This window comes from Tursiops truncatus, chromosome 12 (assembly GCF_011762595.2).
Source record: "Tursiops truncatus isolate mTurTru1 chromosome 12, mTurTru1.mat.Y, whole genome shotgun sequence".
NCBI lineage: Eukaryota > Metazoa > Chordata > Mammalia > Artiodactyla > Delphinidae > Tursiops > Tursiops truncatus.
In genome coordinates this window covers 73,787,809-73,812,855 of record NC_047045.1, presented here as the reverse complement: position 1 = coordinate 73,812,855, position 25,047 = coordinate 73,787,809, and the positions used below count along the sequence as shown (strand labels likewise).

The following is a 25,047-nucleotide window of genomic DNA, read 5'->3' as shown; positions in this document are numbered from 1 at the left end:
TATTCTATTTCCAAAAAACTGAAAGGAGAAAGAATTAGCATTTAGAGACACAATGTCCTACAAATTACAGACATTTTTAAATGTAAAATTCACAATGTTCAAGTTTCTAAAAAAAAAATTCTGGATGTGCTAAAAAGAAGGAAATGTGATTCATAATCGTGAGAAAAATAAGTCAATAGAAACGGACTCAGAAACAAAAATAAGTCAATAGAAACGGACTCAGAAACTCGAGCTCACGGGTAGCTAGAACTCTCAGGTGCAGCCTTCCCTGGATTGGACGTTTTCGTATACCTTATTAAGTCACGTAAAACACGAGTCCTCTAGATCTTACACGACCTCAGCTGAAGGCCTCTGCTCACGCTGTAGAGTGAACTCATCAGGTCCCCATAAGCGACTGTGTTCAGATTTCTAGTTAAGTTTGTGGAAAACTGAGTGAATGGGACTACTAGTTGTGTCTTTTCCCACAGCACTGCCCGCCTTCTGTTACCCAAGTGCATTTTGGGGACCTAAGATGGAAACGATCAGGGGCGCCGGAGGTGAAGGACTGCACGTGGTGCCTGGTAGTTCCCCAGGTGAGCATGTCCCTTCGCTAGAGCCGGCCCTGAGGTCACACGGATTTGTGGAGACCCCTCCTCCCCTTCTCCCCAGGTGTCCGTACCCCTTTGAGCTGACAACTGAGCAGGTCTGGCTGGTTAATAAAGCCTGGCGCGCTTAGACACGAGCCCCGCGCAGATGCGGACGGCCCCGGGCGCAGAGCCCAGCTCAGGGGCCACTACCCGCCTACCAGGCTACTTTCCGGGTCTGCAAAACAGGCGGGTGTGGGCGGGGTCCCTGCGAGCGAAGGGAGGGCCGGGCGGGGGGGCCTGGGCGGGGCTTGACGCGCCCCGCCCCCCGCGGCCGCTTTTCATCACCGGCTGGTTATCCTTGTCTAGGCTGCCTCATCCTCGCGGAGCTCGCGACGGCTTGGGGCAGAGAGTCGCCGGGGCGCCCAGAAGCCCCGGGAAAGGACGAGGAGCGGGGCCGGGCCGGGCCGGCAATGCCTCCAGCTGCTGCGGTGCCCGCCGGTGACCGAGCGCCCGCGGCCTCGGGGGCGCAGCTGGACCCCGGGGAGGCCAGGCTTTGAGGCGCTGGGGCCTAGTGCCCGCTGCGGCGGCTCAGAAGGGCCACAGGGCCCGCGCTCCCCCGCTTCCCTCGCTCTCTGCGGCCCCGCCTCGGCTCGCTTCCTCCGCCGCCGACCGCTATGGCCTCCGCCGCCCGGGAGAGCGCGGGCTCCGGGCTCAGGCGGTCGCCACGGCTCCCGGCGCTGCGCGGGCTGCTGCTGCTGTGCGTGTGGCTGCCCAGCGGCCGCGCGGTGGGGTCGCCCTCCGCGCCGCTGTCCGACCTGCACGCGCAGCTCTCGGGAGTGGAGCAGCTGCTGGAGGAGTTCCGCCGGCAGCTGCAGCAGGAACGGCCGCAGGAGGCGCTGGAGCTGGAACTGCGCGCGGGCGGCGGCCCCCAGGAAGGCTGCCCAGGCGGCGGCGGCGGCTACAGTGCCATGCCGGACGCCATCATCCGCACCAAGGACTCCATCGCGGCCGGCGCCAGCTTCCTGAGCGCACCGGCTGCCGTGCGGGACTGGCGGCAGTGCCTGGAGGCCTGCTGCCTCGAGCCGCGCTGTTCCGTGGCCGTGGTGGAGCTGCCCCGCCGGCCCGCGCCCCGGGCCGCCGCGCTCGGCTGCTACCTCTTCAACTGCACGGCGCGCGGCCGCAGCGTCTGCAAGTTCGCACTGCACCGCGGCTACAGCAGCTACAGCCTCAGCCGCGCCCCGGAGGGCGAGCAGGAAGGCCTGGAAGCTGGCGCCCCGGCCACCGCCCGGGCCTCGCCGCGGCCGGGTAAGCACCCCCCTGGAGGCCGGGGCCGGGCCGCTTGGGTCCTGCTGTCGCTGCCCTTGCACCTGTTGGTGGCTGCATCTGGGAGACTCGCCCAGGCAGGGCCGCTGGGCCCTTCTCAGTCAAGTCAGAAATGAAACACCCTAGATCCAAGTTAACGTAACTTAGTTGCGGGCATCCAGAAGAGTGGCTTTGATTTCCCATCCTAGGGATGGTTTCTGAGAAAGCCCAGTAGATTGAGCAGAAGCGGGCACGATGGGCTGCTTGTGGAATTTTTCTAAGCTTAGGGAGGTATGCTTATCTGAAAGGATTCGCAGAAATTCGATTTAATGGAGGAGAAAAGTTCAGGGGGAAAAAGTCTATTTGAATCTCAGAGGTTCTTATGAGGAAGGCATGGTTTGTGTCAGGTAATTACAAGAGCAAAATCTAATTAGCTGCCGGATTGCTCATAGCGCACCCTTATTTCCTGGCTTGGCTCTCAGGATTCATGATTCCAGCTAACGTTGCTTTCATCAGATAAAAATAGGAAGAGAAATGTGTCAGGTTATTTTGAAGTGGGTCCAGCTGATTCCCATGAACTATATGGTTCTCTTTTTTAAAGAGGTAAAAGAAGGGACTTGATTTGTTGAAAACAAAGTTTAAGGCACCTCTCTTTTGAAAAGGAGCTAAAAATGATGCTTTTCATTGGATGGTTTTACTTTATGGGGATGCTCAGAATGAGAAGACCAAAACGGGGGAAAAAAAAAAAAGTAGCAGTTGGAGATTAAGGTCCCTGAGGGAATAAAACCTTGACTGGGCCCACCTGTGGTCGGCTCCGAGTGTTTGACTGCACTCTGTTGCTGTTTGCTTTATGATAACACAAGACTGAAACCATAGCAAGATTAGAGGGGCGTAGCCTCTGGAGTCTTCATGACCTTTAGGTCCAAAGAGAAGGGTCTGGAAATCTGTGTCCACAGTGGCCCACCTCCCTTCCCACCTCCAGGGGAATAAACATCAAAGGTCACCCTGCAACTGCTCAGCCTTGAGGCAGACGCTGGGAAGGACCCCAAAGCTTTCTCCCTGAAGTGGAGGCAGGAGGTACTTTCACCTGGACCCTCACCAGCATCTCAGCCCGCCCATGGGTGTTACACGCACATCCGTCCTCTGCCCAAGCAGGGACTCAAAGATCCCAGCACCAAAGAAACAAAATCCCTTTCCCTTTTTCTCACTGCACATCTGGAAGAGACCAACATTGCCAAGGAGAGCTTTCTTATAAGCCCGGGGAAACCAAAAGGAAATTAAACAAGGAAAGAATATGCCCATGGGAGAAAGAAACTTTAGTTTACTATAGAAATTTCTGAATCATTTTTTGTTCTACATTGTTTTTTTGGCCTTCCCTTCCCTGGGGCAAGTTTATCTAGGAATTCAGTTTTGTAGATGTTCAGAGGTACACACAGATGACCACTGGACTTGGTCCTTATTCTGGAAGAGAACTGCCTTGCTCACAGTTCTTTGGCTCTCCAGTAGTATGGACACATGGAAGGGTGCTTCTTAGCCCAGTGCGCCAAGAAACGGTCTGCAGGTAGGGCAAACGTTACCCTACCCAAATGTCCTGTGTTTTCCCCGCCCAGATTCTTTAACCTCCTGAAGTTCTCTGTGCTTCTGAGACGAAGTTTTTCCTTCTTGAGTGTTTTTTATTTTTCTGAATCTTGTGAGCATGTGTAGTTTAAGGCCAAAGGAGCATGAAAATGGTTTAGGGAAGCTCTTGCAGAGAATTTGTTAGGGGTGCATTTGAGGTGAATAAGATCGTGAGAAAATGGTGGCGGGCCAGGTGGGATGGGACAGCACACATTTATAGTGGACCCCATCAGCCCTGTTTGTTGCTGATGTTCATTGTTTGATGGGAAGCACTATTAACAAGCTCCTTAGACAAGTGAACTCACTCTGTCCTCACAGCACCCCAAATCTAGGTTCTTCCATAATCCTCAGCATACTGGAAGGCTTGGTGAGAGAAAGTAACCTGCCCGAGGGTCTCATGGCACCTAAGTTGTGGAGCTGTGCGTTGTGAGCTGTGTTCTGGGCCAGCTGGAATGTTTTTCTCCAGCAGCATCGGGCCACCTGGAAGCAGAGATGCCCTTGGTTGGGTTTCGAGGGTGGCACTGACGAGGTGGCTGCAGGGGATGATGGAAGAATGTGCGAAGGAGTGGAGGATGCTTAGAGAGGTGTGTTGAAATGACAGAATCTGCCTGCGGTTGCATGCCAAGGTCAGGGCTGGGGACTTGAGGTCCTGAAACCTGGGTTTGAGAGGCAGCTCTTCTACATGAGGGTCCCTGTTCATCCTCTTAGGACTTGAGTGCTTGCCTTGCCTTCCAGCCGGGCTGTCATGATGATCAAGGCTGGACATGCTTTGTGAATTATAAAGGTGGCATTTTTTTAGGAAAATGATCCATGCTAAAGAAAAAGTATGAGCAAAAAAGTTTATTATAGCATTATTTATGATGGTGAAAAAAATTGGTAACAAAATATCCAGTAGTAGAGGTTAGGGAATCAAAATGACAACTGTGAAGTTTATGTAGTGACACAGGCAATGGTAGGATATATGAATAAATATCAAAAATAGAAAATAGTAGGTTAAATTCAGGATGTAACTTTATATTTACTGTAACCAGAATACACATCCAGTGCCCCCAAAGTGTAGTGGGAAGGACAGAGCCTTTCAGTTTGACAGATCTGGGCTGACATCTGAACTGACAAATTTATCACTTGTGTGGTCTTAGGCAACTAAGTTGGCCAGTCTGACCCTAGTTTCCTCATGAGTGTGATGCAGATGACAACACTACCTCAGAGACTTGTGAAAGTTCAGTGACTTCACGGCTCAAAACACTAAGCATGGTGCCTGGTACAAAGAAATCACCCAACAAATGGTAACTATTAATTATTATTATCAGCAGCTCAGATGGAGAAGACAAAGAGTACACACCAGAAATGATAATCATGTTGGGGTTGTGAATCATTTTTTCCTAACGTGTTGCAATTAAGAAAAACACACAATGGAAGTAAAAAGACCACAAAAGCCAACAGAAAACTCAAGATGGATTTTAACCTGTAGTATCTAAGCCTCTTCCCTTAGTCTGGCCCTTCTTCCATATCCTCAGCCTCGCCTGTATCATTTGTACCCATGCAACAAGACCCAGATGCCAGACCTCTTCCTTGCCATTAAGGCGTTGGTCAGAGCAGCGTGTTGTAAATCAGCGTAGCTAACGGTATACTTCTCTGCATAAAATGCCGCCTTGATATGCTCCATCAAAATTGGTATGAGTTTTATTTCGCCTCTGTGGATCTTACCAAGTGTGCTTAGTCTTCAAAAGAAATCAGTGTTTCCATAGTACTTAACATTGGCTTGTTCCATTTTTCTAACAAAAATTCCAAGTTACATTTAATCTTGTTCTTCATCGGCAAGTCAAATTTTTTGAATGATAGCACACTCCTTTCCTCCTCTCCTCATTTGTTTATTTTTAAGACCTGTTTCTGGCTTAAGCCAGCTTTGCCTGGACTTGAACTGAGGAGGAAATATAGCTCTATTATTTCAAATACAATGACCAATTTAGAGGGTATGAGGATTTCAACTGTGTTCATAAATCATATCTTTAAGCTTACCTAAAGAAAAGTATCAATAAATGACTAACACGATTATTTTTTTCTTCCAGGAGGGCCAGGATTAGTTTTATAATATGTGGGATATTTCAGGGCTTACCTGATTTTTCCATCTTAAATCTTTCTTGGTTAAATCTTTAAGGGCCTAGGACTTCACTGGCGGTCCAGTGGTCAGGATTCCGCACTCCCACTGCAGGGGTGCAGGTTCAGTCCCTGGTCGGGGAACTAAGATCCTGCATGCTGCGCGGCGCAGCCAAAAAAATTTTTTTGATTAAAAAATTAAGAGAAGAGAGTGTGAAACCTTAGTGGAAGGTCAAGAAAAAAAAGAAAAATTAAAAGCAACATTTAAAAAAAAATCTTTGAGGGCCTAAAAATATATTATTAGTATCACTGCTGTTTATATCATATAGGTGTATTTTTGTTTACTTAAAAAGGTATTTTAACATAAATTTTAAAGCAAATAGCTGCTAATTATAATGTATTACTGCTGAATTATAGGATTCGAGAATTATGGGACTCCTCTGGCTCTCCAGTGGTTAAGACTCTGTGCTTTTGCCGCAGAGGCCATGGGTTCAATCCCTGGTCAGGGAACTAAGATCTACAAGCCACACAGCGCAGCCAAAAAAAAAAAGGTTCCGGAATTATAAAGTGGTAAAACATTGTGTGGAAAGTGATGAACCTTCCAGAAGCAAAGGAAATTCTCTATAAAACTATAAAAGGGCCTATTAGTAATGCAGTTGTCATCTCTCTCTCCTTACCTGGGAGGAGCAGAATAAAGTCAACAGGCACTGGATCTTTGCTCAGGTGGAAAAAAGCAGATCAAATGTCTTCTAAGGCAGGGGTCGCTTATGTGGCTGATTTAATTCAGTTACTAGTCCTCATTCTTTTAAATGACTGTAAAAATGGGACTCACCTTCTCAGTGGACACATGTACCCTTTGGCAATAGCAAGTGTGCTTATTCCTTGTAAACTAGCTCATGAAAAAAAGAAAGTCATCTCTCTTGGAGGCTCACAGCAGCATTCTCATTCAGAAGAGCCACAGCTCTAAGACCTGCAAGCCCCTCATGTCCTCTGTTGCTGGGCGTTGAGAGGAGCGATAGATGAGAAGATAGAGCTGCACAGGTAGGTCAGGTAGGTCTCTGAACATCCCCTGAAGCAAGGAAATGACCCAATCAGGTTAGCATTCCGGAAGAGTCCTTCCAGCTGCAGTAACCACCCTTTGTTGCCTAATAAGAAGCTAATACGATTGCTGCTAGCCCCAAACCTCAGGCACTGGACGTCTAGATTGGCCCTTAGAAGTTTACTTGGCAGGCAACTTCGGCTGCGCAGAAAGAGACCAATGTCTTAGCAACATCATTCAGAATAAGCTAAGGAAGTCCAGGCCAGAATTCGGACCAAGTTTTGGAGCTGGAGGAGGGAGGAAATAGCGGATGCCAAAAAAGATGTATTACAAAAACCTGTAGGGTTTTTTTTCCCAGCTAAATTACTAAGTTTCTTTAAAATATATGTGCATTTGCGTAAGCTTACTAATAAGATGCTTAAATCTGTTAAAATATTCACAATTCTGCTCTTAGAAATATTTTCTATATCTAGTGGCTTCTATCAGTCACCACTGGAGCAGCTGTCAGTCACGTATTAATATTTAGTGAACACCGTGAGCCTTAAATTTAGTACCATGAAGAACAAAAGGTAAATACATACTCGTTCGCTATTTCAGGATATCTCAAACTCTGTGCCGGCTTCTCTTATAAAAACTAGTTAGAAACTGTGAACCTCTTGTGGTTTCCTAGATGAAAAATTGGATTCCAGAAAATTTCTATGTGAGTTTTATGTGAATCCAAGAACTTGCCTTAACTTTCCAAATTTAATGTATTACGTTACAATGAAAATAACTTTCAGTTACTATACATCCTCTTGGCAGTTCTTTGCTGGACTACATCTATTCTAGCAAACAAGTTACCTCTCAATAAATTAGAAAAAAATAGGGAACATATGTCTTGTGAATTATTTATTTTCTTTCACAGAAAAGGACGAGCCTCCACTTAGCAAGGCCGGGCAAGATGTTGTTTTGCATCTGCCCACAGATGGAGTGATTCTGGATGGCCGTGAGAGCACAGACGACCACGCCATCGTCCAGTATGAGTGGACACTGCTGCAGGGTGACCCGTCAGTGGACATGAAGGTAATTCATGTCGTAATTGTAATGAAAACTAATGTTTCAGTGCAGTGGTCTTTCTACTTACGTTCCCCAAATGTCTGTAAGTTGGCAGAAGTGCAAAATGGAGAAAGCATAAAAATGATTGTTGAAAAAATGTTATATGAATTTACTTTTCTACTGAGTTAACAGTGATCCTGACCATGTGTTTTGTTTTTATTTATTTATTTATATTTTGGCTGAGCCTCGTGGCTTGTGGGGTCTTAGTTCCCCAACCAGGGATCGAACCTGGGCTCTCAGCAGTGAGTGCATGGATTCCTAACCACTGGACCACCAGGGAATTCCCTGACCATGTGGTTTGAAGCTTCCCCTCGTTCTTACTGCTTTTTTTTTTTTTTTTTCGGTACCAATAAGTCTTTATTCATTGTATTTTCCCAAGGAAAAGAAGGGGAAGGGAAAAGGGTCAGCATGTGTGTTACAAAATGATAGCAAATGGGAAAGGAAGTACCTGGCACAGCAAAATCAACCAACGAATAAACACTGCCCAGATGGGGTCGCCAAAGCCCAAGGGGGCTCAGTCTCCTGCAGTTCAGTAATGAGGGGAAGGGATGAAGAACAGGTACATGCTTTTCTACCCTCCCTCCCTCCCCATAAATTCAAGATTTCACACAAAGCTTTGGTTTCTAGCAGTAAACATGGAGTTACGTTCGTCTCCTGTTAAACAATTTTGTGGCCACTTTGACATAAGTTTCTCGCACCTGCATAAAAGTTCCTGAGTGACTTGGCTATACATTCATCTTTCCTTTCGTGGTCTCCCAACCCCACTTTCTACATGGAAGACCCCCTCGTTGCTCCTCTCTACCCTAGGATTAGAGATTAAAGTAGGTTTTAATCCATCCAAAGACAGCAGTTTTTTGGCATGAATCAAATCAAGGAATGGTCATGACTCAGGAGATTGAGAACAAGGGATGGTGAGCTCTTAGCTTCTTCAGGATTTTTGCACAAATCATTTAATCACAGACACCCCACAAATTAAACGTATAGGTGTATGGACTATTTTTGGGGAGGGCACGAAGGGGGAAAGAAGATGGGATAGGAATACAGTTCTTGCTGCTTTTTTGTTGACTTCTCCAGAACACAAAAATGCTTCAAGGAAAAAGACTCATGCTTTGTTTTGTTGACTCAGATTACTTTAAAAAAAATTTTATGTCTTCTTTTTTCAGTTCAAATCCAAGTAGAAAATTTGAACAATACAAAGGAGCATAAAGAGGAAAATAACAGTAGAATGAACTTATTCTTCACATGATCCAGAAAGCAACCATCTTACCTCGCGTTAGGCCTGCCTGAGATAGTTGAGTTAATTAAGTGAGGTGGGGTTTGGAGTCAAGGGCTCCTGTTCAAGCTCTCCTCACTGATTTTCATCAGGCATATCTGGGCTGGAATTGCTGCCGATGGGAATGTGCCACTTACCCAGTGGCTGCCTGTACACAATTAAGATACAGTTGACATGTAACATTGTATGAGTTTCAGGTGCATAGCACAGTGACTTGATATATGTATATCTGGTGAAATGGTCACCACAGTAAGTCTAGTCAACATCTGTCACCACACATAGTTACAGTTTTTTTTCTTGTGATGAGAGCTGTTAAGATCTACTGTCTTAGCAACTTTTAAATATACAAAAGTGTTATTAACTGTAATCACCATGCTTGCTGTACATCATATCCCATGACTTATTTATTTTATAACTGGAAATTTGTAACTTTTGACCTCTTTCACCTGTCCCTTACCCCATGCCTCTGACAACCACCAATCTGTTCTCTGTACCTGTGAGCTTGTTTTTTGGGGTATTTTTGTTTTCTTAGATTCCATAATAAGCATAAGGTCATACAGTATTTGTCTTTCTCCATCTGGCTTATCTCACTTAGCCTGATGCTGTCATGGTCCATCCATGCTGTTGCAAATGGCAAGATTTCCTTCTCTTTCTTTACACACCATATCTTCTTTATCCATTTATCCGTTGATAGACATTTAGGTTGTTGCCATATCTTGGCTATTGTAAATAAGGCTGCACTGAACATGGGAGTGCATATATCTTTTCGAATTAGTGTTTTTGTTTCCTTTGGATAAATACCCGGAAGTGGAATTGCTGTATCAACACAGGGAGTCTTGAGTCGTGAGGACAGTGGCTTTTTATTAACCCTGCCAGGACCCTTTGTAGTATTTCCTGGCTTAGGCAGATAAACTTCATCCAAATCACTGCAGTCAGAGGAGGTGGGGAAAATCTGTGTTGGTTTGCCAGGGCTGCCATAACAAAGCACCACAGACTGGGTGGCTTAAACAACAGAAATTTCTCACAGTTCAGGAGGCTAGAAGTCCAAGATCAAGGTGGCTGCAGGGTTGGTTTCTTCTAAGGCCTCCCTCCTTGGCTTGTAGTTGTCTGTCTTCTCCTGCCTGTGTCTTCACAGGCTCTTCCCTCTGTGCGGAAGCACTGACTTCTGTTTTCTTGGGACAAAGACAAGAACAATAGTCAGCTAGTCCCTCAAGACTAATTTAAACACACTGCCTTACCCAATGATTAGGCAGTCTTAGAACTGGACCAGACCCTCGACCAGCATCTTACCCAGCCTCCTATCCATACAAGAGCACCTGCCTTCACATCCCTTCCAGTGGTCATCCAGTCTCTGCCTGGTATTTCCAGAGATGAAAGCTCATTGTTTCACATCACGTCGCATGACATCTTCAATCAGCTCTACTTGTTGGGCCAGTGGGGTGTTACTTCTATGCACTGGTGTTGAATCTTCTTTTTGGAAAAGCGCTGAACACATCTTTTTTTCTGTGTATCAGCTGTTAAAGTTTTTTTTTTTTTTAAATGAGTGTCACCACTTGGGATGGTCTTCTCAGAACTAAACACTCTCAATTCTTTCAGATGTTCCTCACATGAATTGAGTTTTAGACTGTCCACCATCCAGCCTTTTTTGGATTATCTCAGATTCATCCGTGCCCTTCTTAAAATCGGACACCCCTAATTGAAACCCATACATAAACCGTGGTTCTTCCTGACACAGACTATTACATCCTGTGATCCAGACATTGTCTCACTTCTATTAATGAAGATTCATTTACATAAACTACCTTAGTAGCTGTTTCACACCATAGGTTCATGTTGAGTTTTCCATTAGCAGGATCACCTAAAACCTGCTTCATCTTTCTACATGAACTGCTGTCCTGATGGCCTCCCCCATCCTGTGTTTGTATAATTGATTTACTGAACCTGAGTGCAAGACTTTATGGTTACCCTTTTTATATCTCAGTGTTTGGGTTTTCAGCTACAACAGAAATAATTTTGAACTTTGACGGTCATCCATCATATTTATTATTCTTCTGTGCATGTGTCAGCTGCAAAATGAATGTATCTTTACTGAAATCTCTGAGAACTAAGATTGATCAGGAAAGGTGCCCGGGCAAGCCATGGATCAGCCTGCAATGAGAGTTCTCTTGAGATGGACGCCGACAATTAATTAATTGGCACTCGTGGGATATATTTGTTCAAGCAGCTGCAAATCTCTCTATTATCATCTAGCTTTTCATAGTTGCTAGTAAAGGCTCTACTCTGTAAACAATGAATTATATATATAAATGCTGAATAAAAATGCTGATGATTCAGTATTTAATTTATTGAAGATATTTATAAAGAAGTAACAAGATTAGGCATTTCTTATAGACTTTTAGGGCTGACTGTGATGCCATCAAGAGGAAAATGTGTGGGACTTCCCTGGTGGTCCAGTGGTTAAGACTCTGCACTTCCACTTCAGGGGACACGAGTTCGATCCTTGGTCGGAGGAACTAAGATCCTGCATGCCGACCGGCAGGGCCGAGGGAAAAAAAAGAAAAATAGAGGAAAGTGTAGACTAATTCCCCAGCCAAGTGTATAACGGCGATGGCAGATAGACCTAAAGCTATAAAGCCAACATCTAAGTGACAAAGTCTGCAATAGAGGAGTCATTTGCTATCAAACTGCAACTGTCTTATAATGGTGTACATTCATGAATGCCCCCAAAGTTAACTCAACTCTCATTGGTCAGGCTTTCCGCGGAGTGCCTCTCCCAACCCTTTCTTGAGCCGTCCCCTCTCCTCTCCCCTTTTCTCCACTGTCTGCAGGGTCCTCACCCCCTTCTCTCATCTTTGGTGGTAGAACAGTCAGCCCTCCCTTTGTTTTGGGATACTTTAAGACCAGGTTGTAGGACTATCCTTTCACATCCAAATGACCCATTCAGGTATTCAGAAAACAAAAATCAATGAGGTTCTCACCCTAAGAGGAATTATGCTGCCAGCTTAATGATGATCAAATTAATTGCTAACCTTTTCTAGCATTCTAGTGTGTGTCCAGTACTGTACTAAGCACTTTTTTTTTTTTTTTTTTTTTTTTTTTGCGGTATGCGGGCCTTTCACTGTTGCGGTCTCTCCCATTGCGGAGCACAGGCTCCGGACGCGCAGGCTCAGCGGCCATAGCTCACGGGCCCAGCCGCTCCGCGGTATGTGGGATCTTCCCGGACCGGGGCACGAACCCGCGTCCCCTGCATCGGCAGGCGGACTCCCAACCACTGCGCCACCAGGGAAGCCCCTAAGCACTTTTTAAAAAAAATTTTTTTGGCCACGTGGCATGTGGGATCTTAGTTCCCAGAGCAGGGATCTAACCTGCACCCCCTGCATTGGCAGCGCAGAGCCTTAACCACTGGACCGCCAGGGAAGTCCCAGTACCAAGCACTTTAAATCGACTAAACATATGGGAAAGCTCATGTTCTGACTTGGTTTCCTCATTTATGAAGAAAATGAATAAGAGAGATGATTGGTCAGAACCAAGAGGTTCTGATTTTTTTTTTCTTTTTGGCCACACCCAGCAGCTTGCTCTATCTTAGCTCCCCAACCAGAGATTGAACCCGGGTTCTGCAGCGAAAGCGCCAAGTCCTAACTACTGGACCACCAGGGAATTCCCAAGAGGTTCTGATTTTAAAGTCATATCTTTTCTGCCCTCTAACAGGATATTCTACATCTATTTAACTGGGTATTATTAATCTATAATACATTCTTAAGTGTAAGAAGACACATTTTTCAGGTAGTCCATTAGATGTCACTGAGTTTCATAACATAATACATGTAGATCTGAAGTCAGAATGTAAAATATGACATTTAGGAACATGATAACAGAGTATGAGGACGTTCAGGGAGATTTGAAATTCATAAATCTGTAGATTGATTTCCATTCACCAGATGTGGAAAATTAAACTGTCTTAGAATACCATGTGTCATGGGAGCTTACTAAAGGATGGGTACTGTTTACACCAGTAACTTCATTATTAACTGAAAACCAGTTGCACGTCGGTGTGCGTGCTGTACACACTTAATTTTTAAAAACAGATAGGTGTATTATCATCCACACTGAAACATGTTTGGGAATGAAAGGAGGTGGTATTAATAATTACACCAGGACCACAGAGATAAACTGAGACTGTCTTGAGCAAACAGAAACATGGGTCCTTCTTGATAAAACCCAAGTTCCATGAGACTGGATGGTCTATATTTCATCTCCCAATTAGTCTCCTTTTTAGACCACCCTCAACACATTAACGTAGTATTTTAAAACTGAGCCTTAGAGAAAAGGTTTTCTGGGCACGGAATATAAATAGAAGAATACTGGCTTTTCGTCATAGGGAAAGAGAACGCAAAATAAATGTTGAATTTCACACTGCCTTCTGTCTCACGTAGGAGATGTTTTGTCATTTACTCCTCCTCAGTCAGTTTCCCTGGATATAATTTGGGTCAATACTGAAAATGCTCACAAAATGAAAGAATCATATACGTTAAGGAGATGATTAAAAAACGTATTGAAAGACTTTATAAAAATTTAGTAAGCAGGATTTTCAAGGCAGCCTGGTTGTTTAACCAATACACAAAGTACCAGAGAACCTACGGTGATCTTTGAAGATTAAAGGCTAACTGCATCTGTCTCCTGTTTTTCACCTATGATTGTTGATAACAGGTCAAAGATATATGTAAAATCTATAATATCACAGCAGAATTTATAAGGATTATGAAGGATTTCTTTAGAATTCTTTTCAGTGGGGGACTGAGTGATGGGTGGAAAAGGGATTTCAATTGTCTGGGATGCTGTCAGGATTTCTCCCCCCGCCTCTTTCCCTCCTCTCGTTCCTCTCTTCCTTCTTTCCTTCCTCCTCCCTCTCTTTCTTTCTTCCTTCCTTTCTTGATATTTTTTCCCTTTCTCTCCTAAAGTCTAGAACTATACTTTGTACTCACTAGGTTTCTAATAGTACTTGCTAAGTTGATTGGTTCCTTTTTTAAAAGTGATTGACTCTTTTGCTAACCTTTCAAAAAGTGCCCTTTTAAGCCTCAAATTTTTATCATCCTTCCTAGCAAGGTGGGCAGGACAACATCTTTCCGCACTCTGGCCTCATACTGATGAAGAGCTGCTAAGTGTTGTCTAACAATTACTTTGCATCTCATCAAGGGAGATCCTAGACACATATCACCTGTTATTTTTTCTGGGCTATTGGACAGTATCTAGTCTTCATGAAAACAAAATGTAAATCCCTTCAATAAAATTTATCCTAGATATTCGAGGCCATGGGGTGGGGTGGAGGAGAGAGGGTGTAGACTGTTTGTAAATTTTAAAAAGAAAGAAAAATGATAAGTAAGTAACTGAGAAAGCTTCGTATCACATTTCAACTATTTCCTTCCTCCCTCAGTGAGTCAGTTTAACAGTGAATGAAAGAGATCAAATAGGTAATACTTCTAGCACAGCTTCTACTTTGCTTTGTTTTTTTTTAATTTATTTATTTTATTATTTTATTTAATTTAGTTATTGTTTCTGGCTGCATTGGGTCTTCGTTGCTGCGCACAGGCTTTTCCCTGGTTGTGGCTAGTGGAAGCTACTCTTCATTGCGGTGCGTGGGCTTCTCATTGTGGTGGCTTCTCTTGTTGTGGACTACAGGCTCTAGGCACACAGGCTTCAGTAGTTGTGGCACGTGGGCTTCAGTAGTTGTGGCTCGCAGGCTCTAGAGCGCAGGCTCAGTAGTTGTGGTGCATGGGCTTAGTTGCTCCGCGGCATGTGGGATCTTCCCGGACCAGGGCTTGAACCCGTGTCCCCTGCATTGGCAGGCAGATTCTGAACCACTGCGCCACCAGGGAAGCCCTGCTTTGGTTTTTGAATCCTCTTTTCACCACTTCCTCTGTGCAAGATGGGAATAACCAAAGCCCTCCTCTCAAGGTGTTATTACTGGGATAAAAGGAGGTAATGCAAATAAGACCCCTGGAACAGTGAGCAGCACATAGTAAACAGTAAAAAAAGTACATTATCATTCAATTTATTCTGAGATCATCTTTCCTTTGATGGTGTCCATGACGTCCCTGGTAGCCTTGTCTTGCACCCAGGCGGGCTGTGTTGGTGCCTGGGTAATGTTCTCTTAAAGATTCTCCCAAGGAACCCCAAACTCCAAATACTTATTCCATGTGCTCACCAGTGCCCAGAAGGCCTTTACTAGGGAACAAAACCTCACTCCTCCAGTGCCTACAGAGGAAACCCTTCAGAGTCTGGTCTGAGTCAAAAAAGGACTTTTTAAAAAAATGTATTTTTTTGACACTGAAAAACCAGAGGGTCTAGTTGTTTGCTGGAGGTGAGAGCAGAAGGAGAGAGGGAGAAGCAAAACAGCACCACACCCCAGGGCACCAAAACGGATCGGAACCTCTGCAAACTTTCACCTACGTCACTGCCCGTCAGTTATTTTATTCACCTGAAGCTTTGAATAAAGGACAAAAAGTTATGGCAGCCCACAGAACATTTTTGAGACACAGAAGATTATCAAGGCTGCAAATTTCCTGAATAATATCTGGGGATAAGTTGGTGCATATGGGGCTTCCTTGGTGGCGCAGTGGTTAAGAATCTGCCTGCCAATGCAGGGGATGTGGGTTCGAGCCCTGGTCCGGGAAGATACCACATGCCACGGAGCAACTAAGCCCGTGCGCCACAACTACTGAAGCCAGCACGCCTAGAGACCATGCTCCGAAACAAGAGAAGCCACCACAATGAGAAGCCCGCACGCCGCAACGAAGACCCAGTGCAGCCAAAAATAAATAAATTTACTTTGGGAAAAAAAAAAAAGTTGTTGCATACGATTGAATATTCCGTTGTGGCCTTAAGTATTTCTTTGTGTCTTGCTTCAAGAATTAAGGGTGTGGACTTCCCTGGTGGTGCAGTGGTTAAGAATCCGCCTACCAGTGCAGGGGACATGGGTTCAAGCTGTGGTCTGGTAAGATCCCACATGCTGCGGAGCAGCTAAGCCCGTGCGCCACAACTACTGAAGACCGTGAGCCACAACTACTGAAGCCCGCGTGCCTAGACCCCGTGCTCCGCAACAAGAGAAGCCACCACAATGAGAAGCCCATGCACCGCAACAAAGAATAGCCCCTGCTCGCTGCAACTAGAGAAAGCCCGTACGCAGCAACGAAGACTCAACTCAGCCAAAAATAATAAAAAAATAAATTTATTTAAAAAAGAAATGCATAATAAGAAAAAAAAGAATAACACAGAAGTAAAACATGGTTGGGTTGTAACAGGAAGAATAGGTTCCCTTTTCCTCTCTGTACTTCTAGAGGCTTCTAATCATGGCTAGTTTTATAAGTGGAGTGTTATTTACATCCCACATTTTGAGAGAATTTGAAAAGTAGGAGAAAAGCCCCAGTCCAAAAATATTTCTCCCTTTGATTCCTGAAACCTCAAGATAAGCAATGTAATTCTGTCTTAATTACTGCCTTTTTGGTTCTGTTCTTTTGAGAATGATCCTCCTCTGGTGAGGATAAGAGAAATCCCCAACTCCTGAGGAAACGCTCTTAAAATCACCTTCCTGCACAATTGGGAAAGATGGGTACATCAGAGTTTTTTGTGACTATGATCTAACTCCATTCATTTGAGCATATATAACTAGGAAAGTACAAACAGTTGAATTCATTTTGCTTCTTTTTTACAGAACTTTGGGTCATATTCATGATGAAAAGTAAATAGAAAAAGGAACATGTAACTGAAGAACAGAACCTAAGCATGTTCACCTGAAGTATCTCGACAGCTGTGGTGCCAGTTTATGTTCTGGCCTGTCCTGATCAGGACAGCTGCCCTGAGTGTCTCCTTCACTCTCTGTATGTGTGCAGGGAAATGGCGTTGGATTATAACAAGGATCGTAAAGGCCTTCAAACCGCTATAGAGCTCTCCTCCAGTTTTGCAAGTTGGATTAGTTGACACAAGGCAGAAGGCTAGAATGCGTTTGGGTTCATTGGCTCAATGGAGTTTCTTACTGAAATATTTTGTACCACGTTATCTTGTCACTACTTTGTAACTGACATATGCCCAATGCCTTATATACTTTAGAAGCAATTATGGGGGTAGGGGAATAGACAGGTAGTACTCATTTTGTAACTCAGTATATATAATAATCATGTATGTATGTGTGTGTGTGTGGTATATAAATAAACCCAAACGTGTATTCCTCGCCACTAAATTACTATTTTAGGGAGGTGCAGTTGAGCCAGAATAGCAGTGAATCATACATTGATTTAGCCAGAGGCCAGCCATCAAAGGCTCTGTTACTGCTGAACAGGAGATCTTGGGCAGAGATTAGAAGCTCTTTGTTTTATTAAAGGTAATATCTCTCTCCAAGTTACAAATTGGGTATGTTGCATATACATTTATGTGTGTGTGTGTGTGTGTGTGTGTGTGTGTGTGTGTGTATTTTTTATCCTGACACTTGGGAAATGTTTGTAAAATACTTTAAATCCTTTCCAGTGCCATGTAAGTGTGAGGAGATGTCCAAAAAGATGACCTGGTGCTTGAAGGGAAAATGTCCGTCTTACAGTTCTATATATTCTAATATCTGATTTTGAGGAAAGATAGCATTTGTTAGCCAAATAACTAAACTGAAAAGGGCCAGGGAATTAAAAGTACAAATTACTATGTTTGAAATAAGTAAGCTACAAGGATATATGGTACAGCACAGGGAATATACCCAACATTTTATAATAACTATAAATGGAGTATAACCTTTAAAAATTGTTTGAGTCACTGTGTTGTACACCTGAAACTTAACCTGAAATTGTAAATCAACTATACCTCAATTTAAAAAAAAAAAAGACATGCCAAGCTGTGTTATGAAAGGGATTAAAAAATCAAATCAGATTAATGTTTTATCTCTTATGGCTTCAAAACCTGAAAGTTTTCTGCATCCAGGAAATAAAAACACAGAGGGAAAAAAATCTTGAAATGATGAAATCCAAAAATCAAAGTGTTTACTTCCGTTTCTCACTGGCTCTGGGAGACTTAAGGTGAAACAGCAAAAGCTTTAAACAAATTACTGCAGAAGAAGGGGAGGGGAGCCTTTTGTAGAAGAAATTTCACAGGAGATTAATAGGACCTTATTGACTTTCTCAGTTATCAAAATAAGCCTCAAACAAAGACCTTGGTATTAAGTTACTGTACTTAGTTTCTGCTCATAGAGGCAGGGCCTGCAGATGTGGACTGGTGCCGAACGCAAAGCCCTCTTCGGAGGCCCTTCGGGCAAGATCCATTCTCTGTCAGCAGCTGTCAGCATCTCCCTTTTCTGTTGGTGTCCAAATCCAGCAGCTCTCAGAGCTTTCCCGTAGAGACAGTTGATCGTCATTACACCCATGGATAGCCGAGCCGCAAAGTCTGACAGAGCTATCCTTCCCCTATAAGCAGATTTTTCAAAAAAAAAGGCGCCAGGGAGGGGATACTTAATTTGAAAAGACCTAAATTTGAGTGCACCCAAGATGTTGAAGGTGCTTACCATGGTCTGGATCTGGATACGGTGTTTCCTGCATCAGAGAAGAGGTGCCTAGGAAGGCTAGAGGGAGACATCCACAGCCCAGGTGGCGGGACTGGCCCCTTAGACGAGGGATGCTGTGTCCTTCCAGCCCCAGCGTTGGAAAGAGGCTTCCCAGGGAAGGCACGGCCCGCAGAGGTTTAGTTTGACACAGGCATGCTGAGTGTTGACACCCAGGAGCCTTCCCAGAGATATGACCGGGGCCTGGGTGAGGATGTCTTGCATGGATGGCCCCCACAGCCTCCAGCCTCAAGGCTTCCCTGGTCTCTTAAAATCTCCATTAACTTCATCTCAGCCTCACTCCTGTGGCCACACTCAGCATCCCCCTGTCGCACCCACCTTAAATCCCTACTCTGACTCAGTCCTACTATCTACCCTCTCCTCTCATACACCCAGGTCAGCACACCCCAAGGCTGCTGGCCTTCGGCAGTCTTAGGTCTACGTTCTGGCAGACAAGCTGGGACAGAAGACAGAGCTTCTCTCTCACACCACCCTGCTCAAGGCTGCAGGGCTTCACGTCAGCATGCTCCAGTGTGGTCATCATCTGCTCCCATGTTTCCAGGCATTCCTGTCTAAGTCCCAAGAAACGATAAACAGTGGTGTCACCTGTCGCATAGCTGCCACCTCGCACAGCCTGCCTGACTCTGAGCCAGAGGCTCCCCTCAGCCTGGCACCCCTGTGGCCATAGGAGAGGTCATAACTGACCCTTCCAATGCAACCATGTGGATGGGCGTGGGAGGGGAAGTTTCCAGGAGAAAGGGAGTGTCAGGCCCCAATCCCACTGGAGCTCAAGTCTTCTGATCAATCTGCCAGAATTGTGTGTGATTAGTGTTCTGCAACCTTGGACCAGGAGTGGAGAAGTGGGTCATGGGACTGCTTCAAGGATGACATTGATTTCCAGTTCAGGATGATGCTGGACTCTGTGCCTCAGGTTCTTAACTAAATATGATGTTTCCTGTTTGGGTATCAGGTGCCACAGTCTGGAACCCTGAAGCTGTCCCACCTACAGGAAGGGACATACACCTTTCAGCTGACGGTGATGGACACTGCTGGGCAGAGGAGCTCTGACAGCGTCTCGGTGACCGTGCTTCCCGTGGCCTTCTCCACAGGAGGTGAGAAGAAAGCCCTTCCCTCACATTCACAGTGGCCAACAGAAACCAGGTTATCAATGGAAGGATGGTATTAAATTGGCATTTTATATTCTGACTGTGCATTACAGGGGCCCTTTCATTTTATTTTTGCCGTTGTTGAATGGGAAAATCTTTACTAAAAATATGATTGCAATAATAGGCTGCATTGTATGTTGGGCTAAGTGACACTGCTGAATTGGGGCGGGGGAGCGCTCCACACTCCAGGGGATGAGAGTAGGCTGTGTGAGCCACGGGACCTGAGAGATGCTCCATCTTTCCGTGACTCAGTTTCGTGAAAGACATCTGGCTTTTCCAGGAGAGGATTTAAAGGAGGGTGGTCTATTTGATATGTATGTTCAAAGTATGCAGCCAAGGAGTACATTGAAAACAAATTAAAATATATACATGCATGTGTCAGTTTAAAAGGACTATTTAAAAACTGTCATGGACGCTTTACACAGATGCACAGATACGTTAATAACATAGCTCGACATATATATAATGCTTCTCACGTTCTGCTGCCCAATGTAAACTCATTTCTCTCATTTACCTGTTTCTTACTTTCCCAAACATCTGCATTTCTAAGATTAGCTCATCAAGTTAAAAAAAAAATTTATATGGAACTCAGCAGCACTAAAGATATGGGGGTATGGCAGAGGGAAGCCCTCCCCCCAATTCACTCTGGAGAAGTGCTGAGATAGTGTATGTGTGAGGGTCCTGTCACTCGGTCAGCGGATGCCTTCCCAGCATCTGCGGTGAACGGGAACTGTGTGCAAAGCAGTGGGCGTGGCTACTGCGCTCCACAGACCTGATCTCTGCTAGTGTGGTGACCCTTCACTAGCCATGGCTCTAGCAAACTTGTAGCCTGTCTCCTACATCCTTGATTCCTCAGTATTTAGATGGTAATCGAGCCAGCAGTTGGGAGAATAAGAATAAAAAAACTGGATTTACTTGTACTTTGACTGATCTTCCATCAAAGACATGGGTCAGTGTGCATATTGGACATGAGGAAGGAGACTTTAGAATCCTAAGAACTCTGCCACCTTGATAATTTGCCTTCCACAAGGATACAGCGTGTTAGGAACATTCACAATTAGGTTGGCTGACTCCTGTCCAGCCAAGGTTTAAGCTGACCATGAGAAAGGAGGTGTGACCGCCAATGGACAGGCCAGACCCCAAACTCCAGTGCACTCACCGCAGCACCGTGAGTCAGCCACAGGGAGTGAGCCAGCCTGCAGCCCGGCCCACATTCAAGCAGTCCTTACTTGTTGATTTATTGCAGCTGCACCGAAGAGCCAGTTACCTAGAACACACCTTGGAAAGCTGGCCATGTGCCAGGGCCGCTGCAAACAGCTGAAATCATCAGCAGTGGAAAACTCCTGGGCCCCGAGGGCTGTGCTCCCAGGAACAGGGCTCCCTGGGCAAGGAGCCAAGTCAACTGCTGGTTCTGGGAGAAAAGTGCTCCTGGGAAGCTGTCATCCCCTGCAGAAATTAGAAAAGGGTTGTTTTTATACAACTGAGGTGCATGGGAGGGAGAAACGGCTTGAGCTCATGGAGGCAAAGGGCTGACACCTCACCAGCTGCCTGTTGCTCTGGTTTACTTACTCAGGCCAGTTTTCTGGGGCTCCCAAGGCCAGTTGCCAGTTATACATTTCCGGCCTTTCTCAAGATGACGATAAAGTGTATTTGAAGCTGCAGAGAGTGAGTGATGTGATTCACCTTTGGTTACTGAAAGGCCAGTTGGGTATAGGTCTTACGTATGTAACTTTATACAGAAAATAAAAAGAATGCTATTGTATTAACTGCTGTCTGGAATCACTCACTGGTTAGACTGGAATAACAAACTATGAATTAAAGTTAATAAGATACTACATCGACACATTGAAAACAAGAGGTGGGGATTGAGAGAGTTTCTGTTCCCTCTATTATATATATGCATCTTATGGTTAATGACTAGCTTTCATGATAACCAAGGGTGACACTTTCTGGGGTAAACAGACAAGCACATACCCCTGCTTCTGTGATAAGTTGGTTCAGTTTTGGATATAGAGGCTGCATGTTTTCCAGCTCTGCAAAAAATAATCTATTCACAGAGCAAGCCAACAAACACCTCTAAGGTGATCCAGATATGTGGTCTCCATAGAGAATCCCCAACAGACAGTCAAGACATTTTTAAGACGGAAAAGAAAATACCAGAACTTATCTATTTTTATTATTTAATTAATTATGGCTGCATTGGGTCTCTGTTGCTGCACGCGGGCTTTCTCTAGTTGCGGCGAGCAGGGGCTACTCCTCGTTGTGGTGCGCAGGCTTCTCATTGCGGTGGCTTCTCTTGTTGTGGAGCACGGGCTCTAGGTGCATAGGCTCCAGTAGTTGTGGCACGTAGGCTCAATAGTTGCGGCTCACAGGCCTAGTTCCTCCGCGGCATGTGCGATCTTCCCGGACCGGGGCTCGAACCTGTGTCCCCTGCATTGGCAGGCAGATTCTTAACCACTGCGCCACCAGGGAAGCCCCAGAACTTATATTTTTATTAATTTTTATTTTGTACGATGTGTAATATGCTAATATGGTGGCACATGCTTAGGATTTATAGGTTGGAGATAGGTATAGTCAGACAGGTTTGGAGACCACTAATCTAGAAATAGATGGGTAGGTTGGAGATAGGTATAGTCAAACAGGTTTGGAGACCACTAATCTAGAAATAGATGGGTAAATTACTAATATGGATCTAGCTCCAAAACTACCAAGGAGTCAGGAAAGCCTCGAGATAGTTAGGATTTTCATGTCATGAGTTTAAGAAATGTAAGCAGACGCTGCATCCTGCTTGGTGTCCACAGAGTTTTCCTTTACTTTTCCTCCCAACCCCTTCCCTGTGTCCGAAGCAGATTCTCCTTTCTAGGCCCAAGTTCTCAGCCATAACTGCTGGTTTCCTGCGTCCTCTTCTTTCTGCCACCATTTCTTTTCTTTACCTCTTCTTTCTCCATAATCAAGGTATCTTCGAATTGCCTTCCACCCAGATGGACTCCTCTCCCAGCATTTTAATTGAACTTCTTTCCAGTAGAACGTTTCCAAGACTCTCTTGGGCGTGTATACTGTGCTCAGCCATTTGTCTCAGAAATACCATCATGTACCACTCTCCCATGAACTGAGATAATAGTCTAGTCCATCTGTCCCTGGAGAATTACAGAATCCTTAAGACCTACTTTTAGCCTGGTACCTTTAGTCCGCATCACTCGTGTCAGCAGTTGTTATGTAACTAACAACTACAAAGTAAAGTTGGCTTAATCTGGAGTTGGGGGGGTGCAGGGAATGCCTTTCAAGAAAATACATGTAGCTCTGAGGGTTAAAAACTCTTAAGAGCTCCAAAATGAAGGGAATTTCATTATTTGTAGAAAATAAATTCTCACCAGCTAGTAGCTAAAGATTCTGTTTATTCTTTACAGCACCATGGATCTATGGTGGCCAGCAAACAGGGTTCAATAGTAGAAAGTTGATCTCAGTAAAAATTATTTCTTAGGGAATGTGAATGCAAGAATAGCACATAGAAAGTGGTGTCTATACAGCTGATCACAGACATATGAAGGAAGGAGCCCAGCTGAGCTCAGCCTAAATCACCATGAGAAAAATAAATGGCCAGCTGATACAAAAAAAAAAAAAAAAAAGCAAGTGGTGTCTCTGCTAAAACACAGCCAGCCAAGTACTGTGCAAGGGGTGAACCGGTGTGAAGTGGCCTGCTGGGGAGCTGACGGACGAACGGATGAATGCAGAGTGGGTCACCTGAGGGAGGAAACCCAGGGCAGGATGGGGAAGACCAGAGCTGCTGCTTCTTTGTTCTCACCTCTAAAGTATCATTGCCTTAGAGAAGGGCCCTAAGACGAAGAGCCGGGGAGGGTGAAGGGTGAGCTGGGACAAAGTGAGAGAGAGGCATGGACATATAGACACTACCAAATGTAAAACAGATAGCTAGTGGGAAGCAGCCACATAGCACAGGGACATCAGCTCGGTGCTTTGTGACCACCTAGAGGGGTGGGATAGGGAGGGTGAGAGGGAGACGCAAGAGGGAAGAGATATGGGGTTGTATGTATATGTATAGCTGATTCACTTTGTGATACAGCAGCAACTAACACACCATTGTAAAGCAATTATACTCCAATAAAGATGTTAAAAAATAATAATAATAAATAAGCTGGAAAAAGAAAAAAAAGACGAAGAGCCCATGGTGATTCCTAAGAATTAAGTCAGGAAGGTCAAGAAGAAACCCCCTAACCTTCCCAGAATCTATTGCTCGAGCACAGACTGTTAGGTGTTCCCTCATTATCTGCATCTCTTTATCCAAATGCATTTCACTATATGTATAGTCTCTGTTAATCTTGACACAGTAGAAGTCTTTTTTTCCTGCACTCCTGTGACTTGAGACTTGTTTATGAACAGGATGCGCGAATGTTTGCTCACGCTACCACTTCTTTTGTGATGATGGCTGTTGCATTGACATCACGCTGGCTTGCGATGGAGTGGAGCAGTGTCCTGATGGGTCTGATGAAGGTTTCTGTCAAAATCGTGAGTTGACTGCATCACATTTTGGGGTAGAAAGGATGTCTGTATTGTCACAATAAATGCAAACTCAGTAGTGCTCTTTTTCTGCCTTGTTTCAGGTATAACTTCATGTGAATGAGCTATGCCTTAAATTAAATGAGTATTTACTATGTCTTTAATGCGAGTTACAAATGTCAAATTTTGATATCACTTACGTTTTTAAGAGATTGTTTTCAATTTTCTACAAGATTCTTCCTCATCCTAAAAATGCTGTTTAGCATATGCTTTTTTAAAAACTGAAATGAGGGACTCCCCTGGTGGTCCAGTGGTTAGGATGCCATGCTTCCCATGCAGGGGGTGTGGGTTCAAACCCTGGTTAGGGAACTAAGATCCCACATGCTGCACAGCCAAAACAAAACAAAACAAAACCAAAAAAAAAAAAAAACTGAAATGAGCTAACGTTTTCTGTTGATAGATTTTTTAGAAAATTTATGACATGAGGGTGTGGTTAGTCCAAGCTGTAAATCAGTCTTATAATGCCACGTGTATAAACGCTCACCGCAATAAAGGAAGAAGAGCTGTGGAAAGTTTAATGAAGTACTGGTTTGAGCAAGGATGACGAATCTCAAAACCTTAGGTTTAAGTTGTGTCTTTGTCTCTTTCTTTATGTGAACTTTCAGAAAGCGAATTATTAGAAGAGAACTGATTACTCATTTGAAAACAAGAACAAATAGTTTTTTATGGGGCTCTGATATATCTTAGATGAATAAGTTATCATTCCCAAATGTCCATGACTTTAAATCTACTGCAAATTTAGTGGTTTT

General features: G+C 44.6%; 1 protein-coding gene and 1 long non-coding RNA gene across 12 annotated transcripts in view; both read left to right on the top strand.

Annotated features, from left to right (window-relative positions):
- The first annotated feature begins 927 nt into the window (after positions 1–927).
- The window catches only part of LRP11 (LDL receptor related protein 11), a 63,555-nt gene continuing 39,435 nt past the window's right edge, over positions 928–25,047 (top strand). For 3 of the 11 annotated variants that reach the window (XM_019951501.3, XM_073789718.1, XM_033867831.2), the window contains exons 1-4: positions 936–1,871; positions 7,526–7,683; positions 19,531–19,672; positions 24,122–24,247. In XM_019951501.3, coding sequence (XP_019807060.1) covers positions 1,241–1,871; positions 7,526–7,683; positions 19,531–19,672; positions 24,122–24,247 — 1,057 coding nt within the window. In that variant the 5' untranslated portion in view covers positions 936–1,240. Of the gene's footprint in view, positions 1,872–7,525; positions 7,684–19,530; positions 19,673–24,121; positions 24,248–25,047 lie in introns of all 11 variants that reach the window. The other 8 variants (XM_019951499.3, XM_033867830.2, XM_019951498.3 and 5 more) reach the window with 5 other exon arrangements.
- Positions 7,691–17,896, top strand: LOC117314515 (uncharacterized). The gene is made up of 2 exons (XR_004529288.1): positions 7,691–8,275; positions 16,698–17,896. It is a non-coding gene; the product is annotated as an uncharacterized lncRNA (long non-coding RNA).